Source organism: Chionomys nivalis, chromosome 5 (assembly GCF_950005125.1).
Source record: "Chionomys nivalis chromosome 5, mChiNiv1.1, whole genome shotgun sequence".
Taxonomy (NCBI): Eukaryota; Metazoa; Chordata; class Mammalia; order Rodentia; family Cricetidae; genus Chionomys; species Chionomys nivalis.
Genome location: NC_080090.1, coordinates 109,486,078 through 109,500,170, shown reverse-complemented (window position 1 = coordinate 109,500,170; position 14,093 = coordinate 109,486,078). Strand labels below are relative to the sequence as shown.

Below are 14,093 nucleotides of genomic sequence, written 5' to 3'. Positions count from 1 at the left end.
ACTGCAGCTGGTGCCTCTCTCTGTCATCTTTTCTCAGCTCACATCCGCACTGCAGCTGGTGCCTCTCTCTGTCATCTTTTCTCAGCTCACGTCCGCACTGCAGCTGGTGCCTCTCTCTGTCATCTTTTCTCAGCTCACATCCGCACTGCAGCTGGTGCCATTTTCTCTCTGTCATCTTTTCTCAGCTCACGTCCGCACTGCAGCTGGTGCCTCTCTCTGTCATCTTTTCTCAGCTCACGTCCGCACTGCAGCTGGTGCCTCTCTCTGTCATCTTTTCTCAGCTCACATCCGCACTGCAGCTGGTGCCTCTCTCTGTCATCTTTTCTCAGCTCACATCCGCACTGCAGCTGGTGCCATTTTCTCTCTGTCATCTTTTCTCAGCTCACGTCCGCACTGCAGCTGGTGCCTCTCTCTGTCATCTTTTCTCAGCTCACGTCCGCACTGCAGCTGGTGCCTCTCTCTGTCATCTTTTCTCAGCTCACGTCCGCACTGCAGCTGGTTCCTCTCTCTGTCATCTTTTCTCAGCTCACGTCCGCACTGCAGCTGGTTCCTCTCTCTGTCATCTTTTCTCAGCTCACGTCCGCACTGCAGCTGGTGCCATTTTCTCTCTGTCATCTTTTCTCAGCTCACATCCGCACTGCAGCTGGTGCCATTTTCTCTCTGTCATCTTTTCTCAGCTCACGTCCGCACTGCAGCTGGTGCTTCTCTCTGTCATCTTTTCTCAGCTCACATCCGCACTACAGCTGGTGCCTCTCTCTGTCATCTTTTCTCAGCTCACATCCGCACTGCAGCTGGTGCCATTTTCTCTCTGTCATCTTTTCTCAGCTCACGTCCGCACTGCAGCTGGTGCCTCTCTCTGTCATCTTTTCTCAGCTCGGAACTGACAGGGCTACAGATACTTAGAAGCTGTCTCCTAAAACTGTCTTTCAAAAAGTATTACCTTCAAGGACCTGGAAAAAAGCTTAGGGGTCAAGGATGTTTACCACTCTAGAAGACCTAGGTTTGATTCCCATCATCTTACACCTGTCTTTAACTTCAGCTGTAGAAGATCTGGTGCCCCTTTGTGGCCTTCGTGGGCACTGGACACATGTGATATACGTACTTATTTGGAGACAAGATACCCATACCTAAAAGTATCACTATAAAACGTTACCTACAATACACAGGGTACATTTTCTAAGGAGAAAGCTGGTTTTGAGCATTTGTGTTTGTGCATGGTGAGGGCAAAAGTTGATGTTCATGGTCCTCCTCCGTCTCTCTCCACCTTATTCCGGTCTTACCAAGCATGGAGTTCACCACACTTGTCTGGGACTGTCCAACCAGCCTCTGGGATCTGCCTGCCTCTGCCTTCCTCTTCCTCCCAGTGCTTGGGTTACAGATGTGTGCCCGATGCCCAGCACATCTCTTGTGAGGGTGCTGGGCATCCAAATGCAAGTCCTCGTGCTTGCATGGAAAACACTTTCCGAGCTGAACCCCGTGACCAGCCCTAATTTTGACTGTCACTCTGAGAATGGAAGACTAGGCCGAACCAGTCTTCAAAGGGTAGGTCCCCAGTGTTGCACGGTCTGCTTTGTCTTAGTCACTGTTCTATGGCTGTGAAGAGACAGCATGACCAAACAACTCTCTCAAAGGAGATTAACTGGGACTGGCTTGTCGTTCAGAGGGTTATTCCATTTTCATCATGGTGGGAACCAGACGGGGTATAGTTCTAGAGTAGTGCTGAGAGCTTTACATCCTGGGACACACACACACACACTCAGAGAGAGAGACAGAGAGAGAGAGAGACAGACAGAGAGAGACAGAGACAGAGACAGAGAGAGAGAGACACTGAGCCCTGTGTGGACTTTGGAAACATCAGAGCACACCCCCAGAGATACACCTCCAACAAGGTCAGACCTATTAATCCTTCCAACAGATGAGTCTGTGGGGCCATTCTCATTCAAACCAGCACGGGTCTCTGTTAAAGGACTTATCCTGGAAAGTGACAGAACTGCCCTTGAGAAGGACATAGGCTGTTGACCTTGTTCCCACCTTATGTGGCCTCTGTTCCTTGCAGAAACTGATGAGCATCAACTACCTGGGCAGCGTGTACCCCAGCAGAGCAGTGATCACCACCATGAAGGAGCGGCGGGTGGGCAGAATCGTATTCGTGTCCTCTCAGGCGGGACAGCTGGGGCTGTTCGGTTTCACAGCCTATTCTTCGTCCAAGTTTGCCATAAGAGGATTGGCAGAAGCTCTGCAGATGGAGGTAAACGTATTTATGTTTGTGTGTCTTCCTCGCAGATCAGTGTGAGCACTGTAGTTTTCTAGCATCTTTGCCTGCATTGTTTGAATTTCACTAAAGATTTGGAAATCTGATACCAGTGTAAAGAAAACTAATTCAGTTGTAAGTTCTGGGTTTAACAGATCTTATTGCATAAAAATAATCCTCAGGACAGAGACAAAATGATTCTGAATGCAGGGAGTTGTTGCTGCATAGAGTCCTGGAGATGCCTTCCTGATACTGGTCGGCCTCTGCTTCAGTGAGCCAGGGATGCCGTTAGATAGACGGTTTTCTTAAAGATCCATGCCGGGCTAGGGAGCTGGATCAAAGGGTAAAATACTTGGTACAGTGTGAGTACCAGAGTTTGGCTCTCCATTTGGACATGCTGGGTGGTTGTGACAGTCTGCCTGTAATTCTTATACATAGAAGGTGAAGACAAGGTTGCAAAGCAAGCTGGCTAGCTGGCTAGCCTAGTCTTATCAGTGTGAGTGCAATTGAGAGATTTCACCTCAAAGCATAAGATAGAGAATCATTCAGAAAAACTCAGCATTAGCCTCAGGCTTCTGCACACACAGTCTTAGTCAACAGAGCATGCATAACTGTGAAATTGCAGCCATCACTCTTAAGGACTCTACAAATAACCATTCTTCTTTTTTTCTTCTCTCTCTCTCTCTCTCTCTCTCTCTCTCTCTCTCTCTCTCTCTCTCTGTGTGTGTGTGAAGTATGTACAGGAAGTTTCTTCAGGTCACTTCTTTTTGGAAGGGAAGTTGAGTTTTTAGTGAATTCAGTGAGTTCGTCAGATTCACATGGTCACTTGGTAACAGGGATAATAACAAGGTTGACCCTGTGACTGCAAGCTTCTAAGTCCTTCCGCAGAGGATGTCTGTCATTCAGGGCAGAGCTCAGAGGGTGCATCTGGCAGCTGCTTTATCCAGTCGTTTCGGTAGGATCCATGTAGGCACACGAGTTTGGGAGATAAAAATATATGCCCATATTCCCCCATGTCTGACAATAAGATATCATCTCGGTGCCCTGGTTTTCACTCCCGAGGGGACAGTAACACCGCAGCTGGTCCAGTCCTCACCCTCCTGATGACAAGAGTGATTGTCCACACTGCTGGTGGCTGGACAGCGCTAAGTCTCCTTGACTCCTGTACATTAAAAGTGCTATTACTTAAATAAGCAAACAAAACAAAGAAGACTGCGATTTTATTTGGAGAAAATAAATTCAGTCTTTTGAATCCAATTTGTTCATAGTAAAACTCGCATCAAAAGATTTCCTTAAGATCTGTTTTTTGAAATCTGGATAACTTGGTCAGTTTTTATGAATAGTTGCTAAAATGCTTAAATTTTTCAGTTCAATTAATATTTTAAGTCTTCTATTTATCCCCCTGTTCCCCAAACTTAAGTAAGCCTCTGGAAATCTGGGCATGGTGTGTTTAATCGAATGCTTTGTTGGTATTTGGGATTGAATTTTCCTTGCCAGTCTTTTAGATACAAATATATTATTTAAAGATCTTTTTAAAACTTGATCTTTTGGCAAGTATATTTATGAAATGGGTTATAGTCAGAGTTGTATTCAAGATTCAACCAAAACAACACAACAGCAAACCCCAACCCAGGTGTTTTTCCTGCTTCCCCTCCTGAGAATGTACAGCCCCTTCCCCATCTCTTTCCACCAGAGTGGAGCAGTAAGCTGAAGGCTAGAGTGTCCGCTTGGATGAGTTCTTGTTTTTAAATGATAAACTTGTTCTTAGGCAAGCCACCCATTGTCCTGCATGTTTGAGACTGGTGCCAAGCAGAAGAGAGAAAATGGAATAGGATGGGGGAGAGACAGAGCCGAAGGGGAGAAACTGGCCATTCCGCAGGGCCAGGGAGAATCAGAACAGCTAGGCGGGATTCAGTGAAATCAGGCATCACACTTGTCATGGCTCAGAACTGAGTGTAAGCTAATCTTTCCTTTTGGTTGTGTTATGATATGGACAGTTAAAGAAAAATGTGGGCATAAATTTGTATGGACTGATTTTTTTGCAAATTATGTGAACAAGAATATCAGGAGACCAGGAACTATATAAGATACAGAGAGCTGTGCATTCAGTTCATACCCATTCTTAGGGCTGTGTTGACACATAGTAGTAGTTTAGTAAGACTTTGCTGGGTAAACAAACCAAAGACTGCATAAATTTAACTTATTCATCACTGGAAGCATCCAGCCATAGACTGGATTGCAGAGAGAATGCTAGCTTGAAACGGGATTGTCTGATTCTTTCCCACCTTGGTATTCACAGTTCCTTCCCATGATAGAACAGTTCTAACTTTTGGTGACTCATTCATGGCCTTGAGTTGGAGAAACATTACTTTGAAAATCGTTTTGATTTTCATAAACACTACAATTCTTACTGTGGCGTTTTGAGGCGGGGCACAGAGTAAGTTTGAGAAGGCACTGTCGGTCTTGATGAATTGGGGGGCACAGAGTAGGTCTGAGAAGCCAGTGTTGGTCTTGGTGAATTGGGGGGCACAAAGTAGGTCTGAGAAGCCAATGATGGTCTTGGTGAATTTGGGGGGCACAGAGTAGGTCTGAGAAGCCAGTGTTGGTCTTGGTGAATTGGGGGGCACAAAGTAGGTCTGAGAAGCCAGTGTTGGTCTTGGTGAATTGGGGGGCACAAAGTAGGTCTGAGAAGCCAATGATGGTCTTGGTGAATTTGGGGGGCACAGAGTAGGTCTGAGAAGCCAGTGTTGATTTTGGTGAATTTGGGGGGCACAGAGTAGGTCTGAGGAGCCTCTGTTGGTCTTCGTGAATTGGGGGGGCACAGAGTAGGTCTGAAGAGCCTCTGTTGGTCTTTGTGAGTTACCTAATTATCATTTACTCACTTTTTTTTGAGCCATTTTTCTCTAGTCCTAATACAGGACCAAGCAAGACTACTAGAGAAAATGTTTTATTTTCTTTTATTAAGTTCCCAACTGAAAAGCAAGTGTGAGAGAAATCACTTGTCATTGTCACAGCTGGTCCACTGACTGGTCTGGAACGGAGCCCTGGCTGTCAAGGCCAAGCCACGAACCCTCTTTCCCTGGCCGCACTGGCTAGGAGCCGGCTTTCACTCTTGCTCCTGCCTACTCACTGGCTTGCCAGCAACTGCTCTTTCTTTCTCTTGACCCATGTACCTCCCCTGAGGCCACACAGCTGTGTCACTAAGGGAACCTAGGAGATAAAGGGCAGGCTTCCTGGTAGGAGGATGGTGCTGTGGAGCACTGTCCGTGGCTAGCCTTGTTGTCCCCGCTTCACCCCAGATGTCTTTATGAGGACAGAAACATAAATCAACAGCAAATAAAAGGATCATGCCAAAATGAACTTGATGGTCCGAGCCTTTGGATTACTAATTACCAGGGTAAGAGGACAGGTAACAAGGTTGTCGTTGGACAGTATTTGGAAGACTGTCCCCTGAAAAGAAGGTCCACTGGAATTGGTGGAGTGTGTTCAGCAGTGGAGAAGTTGAATGGAACGAGAAAGTAGGGGACAGACAAGCTTTGGGGGAGCCAGAGGGAGGTTGGGATTAGACAGAATAGCTGTAGAGCTGTTAGAAAAATTAGCTGGAACCTGGCATGGTGCTCCATGTGTGTTGTATGTAGGACATGTGTGTGTGTGTGTGATATGTGTTATATTGTGTGGTGTGTGATGTGTGTAATATATTTTATGTGTGTGTTATGTGTGATGTATATTGTGTGTGATGTGTACCGCAGGCATTTGGGACATCTTGGCAGAAGGCTCACCAGTTGATAGCCTAGCCTTATGCAATGAGAGATCTCAATGTCAAAGGGCAGATTTGAGTTTCTCTATGTAAATACTGCCGAGGATGTTTGCAGTAGCGTTGCTTGACTGGTCCTACTTTGGGGATCCACCCGACGCTCCATGGGTGGTGGTACAGGACCTCGCCACACCTGGGTTCGGATGCAGCAGTGGGCAGCAGGGAAGGCAATGAGAATCACAGTCTTCTTCAAGTGAAGTGAACCTAACATTATAGTATTGGAAGTAGCTTGAAGATAAGGGTGTAGTCTGAGTGAGCACACTGGTTAAACATGATCTTGTCAGCAGGCAGGGAGAACATTAGTAGGAGGTGGCTTGACTTACTTTAGGGTCGGGAATTCTTGCTAACCATTCCAAGTCATCATCATGGAGAGGCGTCCTCAATGCTTTTGGTGGCTGTTGATTGACAGTCCCCTCATGAGCCTGATGACCTTCTAAAACTCAGCACAGCTCAGACAAGTTAATGGATGAATACAAATGATCTACTTATTGACAATGCAAACCTTGTTTGTGACCAGGTGAAGCCTTACAATGTGTATGTCACTGTGGCCTACCCACCAGACACTGACACCCCGGGGCTGGCGGAAGAAAACAAAACAAAGGTCAGTACTCCTACATGGTTGTTTGCCTTCTATGTCGTATGCGTGTGTATGGGATGTGTTTTGTGGGGGGGATGTGTGTTTTGTGTGGGATGTGTGTTGTATGTAGGACATGTGTGTGTGATACGTGTTATATTGTGTGGTATGTGATGTGTGGTGTACATGTGATGTATGTTGTGTGAGTGGTAGATATGTATGATGTGCATTGTGAGTTGTGTGTTTTATCTGTGTTATGTATTGTGTGATGTGTTTAATATATTTGTTTAATATATTTTATGTGTGATGTGTATGATGTGTTTTATGTTCATTATGTGTGATGTATGTACATGTGTATGTGTGATGTGGATGTAGTGTGTGTATGTGCGTGTGACTGTGTGTGGAGTTATGCATGTTTGTGTGTGTTTGTGTTCTGTGATGTATATATGTGATGTGCGTGTGTATGTGTCTATATGGGTTGTGCCTGTTTAGGTTTGTGTGTCTGTGTGTGTACTGTGCATGTTTATGTGTGGGGGCTGTACATATTTGCGTTTGATGTATGTATATGTATAAATTGTGCATGTTTGTGTGTGGGGATTGTGTGTATTTGTGTGTGCACTGTGCATGTTTGTGGGGGGATTGTGCATGCTAGGATGTATGTCGTGTGTGTTTGTGTTTATGTCAGTGTGTGTGCAGTGTGCATGTTTGTGTATGGGGAGTGTGCATGTTTAGATGTGTTTGTTGTTTTTATGCGTTTGTGTTTATGTCTGTGTGTGGCGATTGTTCATGTTAGGGTATGTATGTTATGTGTGTGTGCACTGTACATGTTTGCATATGGGGATTGTACTTGTTTGGATGTGTGTGTAGTGTGTGTACATGTTTGTATATGGAGATTGTGTGTGTTTGGATGTGTGCATTGTGTGTATGTGTTTATATATATGTCTGTGAGTCCACTGTGCATGTGTTTGTGTGTGGGAACTGTTCAGGTTAGGATAGGATGTGTATGTGTCTACTGTGCCTGTTTCTGTGTGGGGATTGTGTGTTGGGATATGTGTCATGTATGTTTGTTTGCATGTATATATTGTCTGTGTATTGTGTGTATTGTGTGTGTATTGTGCATGTTTAAGTGTGGGGATTTTACATGTTGGGGTGTGTGTTTCTTGCATGTTTGCGTGGGAGGGTTGTGTGTGTTTGATTGGGCAAGTGCATATGGACACCAGAGACCTGCCGTGGGTGTTCTTCCTCAGATGCTGTCCACCTTGATCTTGAGACAGGGTCTTTCACTGTCCTGGAACTGTTAAGTAGGCCGAGCTGACTGCCCTGTGAGCCTTGGGGTCCTCCTGTCTCTGCTTCCCAGGGCCTTGCAGAGAAGCCCTTTCTCTCCCCAGCCCCTGTTCTGATTTTTATGCTGCTTCAGCTCCTGGCATTTACCTGTTAGTGGTTCCTATAGGGTCTTTTGGGTGCAGGGTGCTGAGCCAGGACTTGACCTCCCTGGGGTTCTCCAGGCAGATCTTTCTTCCTTCCTCTGCTACCCAACCCGCCCTCCCCTTTTTTAAATGTTTAACTTAATTTTTCCCAGCTTTATTCATTACAGTTGTCCAGCACTGCTTGTGATTTATGTTCCCCAAATAAAGCCGTTTCATCCATGTGTTTAAAATCAATACTTACATACATGTATCCATACACTCAGGCATACGTTATACATATTACTTCTTACTGGGGAAGCTAATATGGAAGCCTCAGATCTACTCCCCCCTCCCTGTTACCTGTGATGGGCAGGTTCTGTGTTTATATGTAACTATGAATATTAGCAAAGCCTGAGCCCCTCTAATGACACGTCCTTTCTTGCATGTGGTCATTTAACTTGTGTGCATCTGCGGCCCGCTCACTGGGGATAACTGAACGTCCTTGGATCTGAACACGTGGGGTTTCTTTTACTTTCATTGTCTTTCCTCAAAGCCCCTTCACTGGCGAGACACAGGCCTCAGCTCGCCGTTCTCAACACTCCCCTCTGTGCCGGGCTCCCTTTCTGTCCCTTTTGTTGTTTATCTACTCCTTTTGGTGGCCCTTCCGTCGTCCCAGAGAAAGGCCCATGGTAGGTAACATTGGCTTAGAATTTGCCTTAATGAAAATGCTTCCTTCCTTTCTTTCTTGGTGCGTGTGTGTTTGTGGTTGCTGCGTTTGATAGGTTGTTTTATTGGGCACAAAATTCTAAGTTGAAAATTGTGGTTCTCAAAGTTTTGCAGGCATTTCTCACTGAGTTCTAGCTCCTAGTATCTCTGTGGGGCACCTTGTGACCAAACACCTCAGGAAAGCATCCTGACGGGGAAAGGTTTGCTTTGGCTCCACGTTCATGGTTTCAGAGTCGTCAGTCCATCAGGACAGGGAGGACTCTGGGCAGAGCAGTTCAGCTTGCAGGAAACAGAGGAAAGGGAGAACTGTCGCCTAATGATCCACTTCCTCCAGCAGGCCCCACCTCTTACCTTTCACCTCCTTCCAATAATGCCATCAGAATGCGCCTTCTTCCTCTTCCGTGACTAAGCAGCCCTCTGTCACACGCCCCGCCCCGCCCCGCCCCGCCCGAGGTGTGCCTCCCTCTCCCAAGGCTTCTCTAGTTTGTTTTAGTGTATTGGTGGTGTTCTGTGTTTTTGAACCCTCTTCCCTTTTTATCTTTTAAAAATGTCATTTGATGTGAAATGCTCTTATTTCATACACTAGACAGTCATGGTAGCCCCTTTATTCTGTCAGCTCATGAACTTCAGTTCTGGAACATTTTCAATAATTTTCCCATGCCGAATATTTCAGTGCGTTCTTTCTGGACTCTTGTCCACTTTCTGGTCTGATGGTCCCACTTCCTTCTCTTATTCTCGTTTTCTTTCTCCTTCCATTTTTCTGTTGAAATTTTTATTTCTACTGATTTATTTTTAAAAAAAAAACAACTTGTATCTTCTTCCTATCATGGGGTTTGTCATAGCACTCTGTTCTATAGCTATGAAGAAACACCAAGACCAGCATAACTCTTATAAAAGAGAACATTTAATTGGGGCTTTCTTACAGTTTTGTAGAGTTAGTCCATTAACATCACGGAGGGAGCTTGGTGCCACAAAGGCAGGCGTGGTGCTGGAGAGTGGCTGGAGCTAAATCCTGGCCCATAGGTAGAGAGAGACCCTGGGCCTGGTGTGAGCATTTGAAACCTCACAGTGAGTCCTTTCTCTATTCCTGAGGAGCTTTAGTCTGGACAGAGGTTGGTTTTATTTTTGTTCTTTCCATTTTACTCTCCCTTACCTGTTTTTTCACTTGGTTGCTACAGGCATGCGGCGCTGCACGTTATTGGTTGCATTGAGTGTGATGCTAAAAGGCACTGCAGGCATGCGGCACTGCATGTTAGTGATTGCATTGAGTGTGATGCTGAAAGGCACTGCAGGCATGCGGCACTGCATGTTAGTGGTTGCATTGAGTGTGATGCTGAAAGGCACTGCAGGCATGCGGCATTGCATGTTAGTGATTGCATTGAGTGCGATGCTGAAAGGCACTGCAGGCATGCGGCACTGCATGTTAGTGATTGCATTGAGTGCGATGCTGAAAGGCTGGTTATAAACCCTGGAGCCTCCTCCACTTTCTGCTTTTCCTACAGGTGACAGGGTAGGGCATTCATTCCCTTAGATTCCCTTACATGGACATCTACTCCCTTTCCTCATCCTTTCCTCTGTGAGGAGTCTTGTGCTTGTTTGGGTTAAGGCTTCAACTCAGCCCCTGGCACCCCTATACCTAAAGAGTCTGGAATGTTTGGGTGGGAAGTTCCATTCTAAGCCAACTCACCTGGGAGTTGCCTCAGTCCAAACTCTACCTCGGAGAAAACCTGCCAAATTATGACCCCTCTTCAGAGATGCTCAAGACCATGCCCACAGTGTATTTAAACTGTCCCCCAGAGAACAAACATGTGGTTTCCTGGTCTTTCTTCCCCATCTCCTCTCTGAGGGCCTAGAGGCCACGCGGGAGCGTTAGTATCTGTTAAACCTGGGCTTTTTCTAATTCGGTTTGATTTGGTCTGATTCAAATTGTTGCGTCAGCTGAGAAGTTTATTGGTGCGTAAAAACTTTTCAGTGGTCTCCTGCCGTCAGAACAGTTGAGACCCTCCGTTTGATCTCTGAGGCCCAATCAAAGCATGAGGTCTGGGGAACTCACCATTCCACACCGGATTTTGCTGCATTGTTCTGTTCCTGTAAGGCATCCTGTGTGTGTGTGTAGGCTGTCCTAGAACCAAGGCAGTATACAAATACTGTTGCTCTGCTGCCCTCTGTGGGCGAAGGCTTGGATCCGGTTCTTCAGCCTCCACGGCGTCTATCCCATGTGGACATGCAGGTTCTATGGAATGAGCTCAGGCTATCCTGAGCTGAGTGCAGGCTATCTCACATGGACATGCAGGTTCTATGGAATGAGCTCAGGCTGGCTATCCTGAGCTGAGTGCAGGCTATCTCACATGGACGTGCAGGTTCTATGGAATGAGCTCAGGCTATCCTGAGCTGAGTGCAGGCTATCTCACATGGACGTGAAGGTTCTATGGAATGAGCTCAGGCTATCCTGAGCTGAGTACAGGTGTTGTTCATCTGGCTCCTCCTCTCCACCTTCCCTTTGCCTTGACACAGAGCAAGCAGATGAAGTGGTTGGAAGAAACCAATCAGAACATGCCAGCTCACCGCAAGGGTGATTTTAGTTTTAGACAATTATTTTATATTTTCATTTTTTCCTCTAATATTATATGTGGATCTCTGCAGCATAAAATTTGGATGTTTTTATAGTCTATTTCCTGTTTTTGTTTGGTTAAAAAAAAATTTTGAGGTAGAAACCCACCCCATTTTCTTTTAAATTCAGCCATGTTTGCAATTTCTTTGTTTTTAAAAAATAAATTGAAACTTCTGCCTCAGAGATCTGCTCAGCAAATTTTTAGTACTTGCTGCAGAGTCCTCTAGTTTGAAGCTAAAGCTAAAGAAAGTGGTAATTTCTCCGAGATTTGGTTCTAATGTTGTCTATTGGTTGTGAGCTTCCATTTTACCTCTGTTAGAATTCTGCAGAGATTTCTGGTGACTGGACCCTGCTCTGGTCTGTGACCGTGTGTGAGTGGTGAACACCTTCTCACTCAGTGCGTGTCCTCACCCACCTGGCAAGCCAGAAGAGCAAATGGTGACACCATCAGAAGGAAAAACTGACTTGTTCTTCTATTTTAAGAAGAAGTAGACGGAGCACGGTGACACATGCCTGCAATCCCAGTATTCAGGAGGCTGAGGGACGAGGATCAAAAGTCACAAGCCAGCTTGGGCTACATAGTAAAACCTTGTCTCACAAAACCAGGCAAGGATGAGGAAATATATGCTAGATTTTCCCCCTCAAGCCTAGGTAAAGAGTCAAAATTACAGGCTCCTTTGTCTTAACGCTTCAGTTGGAAGCTCTTTTGAAGACTGTTTAGATGTGTGTAAAGTGCTATTAAGAAAAGCTGATGAAAAGAGAAAAAACTACTGCTCACAAGTGAATTAGGACAAGCGTGAGTACAGAGGTAGCCGTAATGTAGATGAGTGCAGAGGGGAAGGAGAAAAGGGGAGAGGGAGGGAAGAGGAAGAGAGGGGGGAAGGAGGGAGAGATGGAGGGACCGAGAGAGGAGGAAGGGAGGGAGGGAAAAGGGAAAGGGGGGAGGGAGGGGAAAAAAGGGAGAAATGGAGGGAGAGAGGGAGGGAGGGACGGAGAGAGGGAGGGAGGGATGGAGGGAGAGGGAGGGAAAGATAGAGAGAGGGAGGGATGGAGGGGGAGGGAAGAAGATGGAGGGAGAGAGAGGGAGGGGAGGGAGAGAGAAAGGGAAGGAGGAAGAGAGAGGGAGGGAAGGAGGGGAGGAGGAAAGAGGAAGGAGAGAGAGAAAGGGGGGGGAAGGGAGGGAGATAGAGAGAGACAGAGGGAGAGTGAGGAAAGGTGTTCTGAACCAGGTCAAGACCAGTAGACCTTCATCTGTCTTTTGTGGAACAGGTACTGGGGTCCTAGTTCTGTGACTCTCCCTCAGACAAACTAGGGGCTACACCGTGTTGATTCTCAGATGGCTTGCTAGTCTCTCCGCTGGTCCTTGAGGAAATAGTTACAGTTCTTACTCAGGGTTTGTGTCTGTCCCCAGCATCGTCATTTGCTCAGGGGGATCTATTCAGAAGGGAGGCACTGTGGTGGGCTAGATTCCTCAGGCAGGGACCAGCCTCTGTGTCCACACTGTCAGTCACTCCAGCCTTGACAGTCCTCACTGGAGCCACAGAACAGCAGGGGCCTCCTTGCCCCGCTTCCCGCATGGAGGTATTCCACGGATAGAAACTGATTGAGAATCTAACCTGATTTTTGCCTAAAACATATGAATTTGTTTGAAGGTAGGAAATGGTAATTATTTGTAAATCAGGGCCTCTAAGACTTATAATGCAACAGGCATTGATTTGTGTGTTTCTCCACTTTCAGCCCCTGGAAACCCGGCTCATTTCAGAGACAACAGCTGTTTGCAAACCAGAGCAGGTGGCCAAACAAATTGTCAAAGATGCCGTGGTAAGTGAAGCCCTTGTGCTGTTTGTGTGCTGTTTGTGTGTGTGTTGTATTTCTGGAAAACACAGAGAGACTTAATTCAAACAAGAGCATCCAGCTTTCGGTCGGGTTTGTCTACTCTTAGCCCCCACTGTCTTCCCCTTAGACTTCCTGTTGATTCCATGTTAGCCCAAGGGTGCGAGTCACCCGAGAATGTCAGCTCCTGGGAAGCGCGTGAACACAGCAGAAGCGTGTCGCCACCCTTTTATTTGTGACTTCAGTGTTGCTTAGCTTGCATGTGCGTGTATGTGAATGTCACCTTCATACAGGGAAGGCTCTCTCCCTCCACCACGCAGGTTCAGGGGCTGAACTCAGGTCATCAGTCTTGGTGCCCACCTTTACCCAGTGAGCCTTGTCTTGGCTTTCTTTCCCTACCCCACAGTTTGAGATCTTCTAAGGCTGTGGCCAGGCTCACAATGTGTGTTTCTTTCTCCTTCCCTGTTACCACTTCCCTCATGGTCATGATAAGAAGCTGTGTCAGGCTGCTGGGCCCACTATCCCCCTTCTGCCTCCTTACCCGGTCAGTTTGTGGGGAGTTGGCCTTAGAAGCCATGTAAAGCATTGTAGAACACCATGTGTGCCACAAGTCATTTGACAACATTCCCATGAGAAAAGGTTCATTCTGAGGGATGCGCATGAACCCAGGTGGCCTACATGACTTTGGAAAATCTAGGGTTCGTTGCCATGAGAGGCATCCAGATACCACAGTGCCGCTTCTCAGGGGTGAAAGGACTGCTGTGCCAGCTGAGTGGAGCAGAGTATCAGCAGCCTCAACCAGCAGACCAGAGGACCGAGCAGCTCAGTGGGGAAAGGTGCCTGCCACCAGTCCTAAAAACCTGAGTTCTTCAAAACCC

At 46.6% G+C, this 14,093-nt stretch overlaps 1 protein-coding gene across 3 annotated transcripts in view; it reads left to right on the top strand.

Annotated features, from left to right (window-relative positions):
• Kdsr (3-ketodihydrosphingosine reductase) overlaps positions 1 to 14,093 on the top strand; it is a 62,977-nt gene that overhangs the window by 21,430 nt on the left and 27,454 nt on the right. For all 3 annotated transcript variants that reach the window (XM_057769506.1, XM_057769505.1, XM_057769504.1), the window contains exons 6-8: positions 2,057 to 2,248; positions 6,583 to 6,666; positions 13,120 to 13,203. In XM_057769506.1, coding sequence (XP_057625489.1) covers positions 2,057 to 2,248; positions 6,583 to 6,666; positions 13,120 to 13,203 — 360 coding nt within the window. The remainder of the gene's footprint in view (positions 1 to 2,056; positions 2,249 to 6,582; positions 6,667 to 13,119; positions 13,204 to 14,093) is intronic.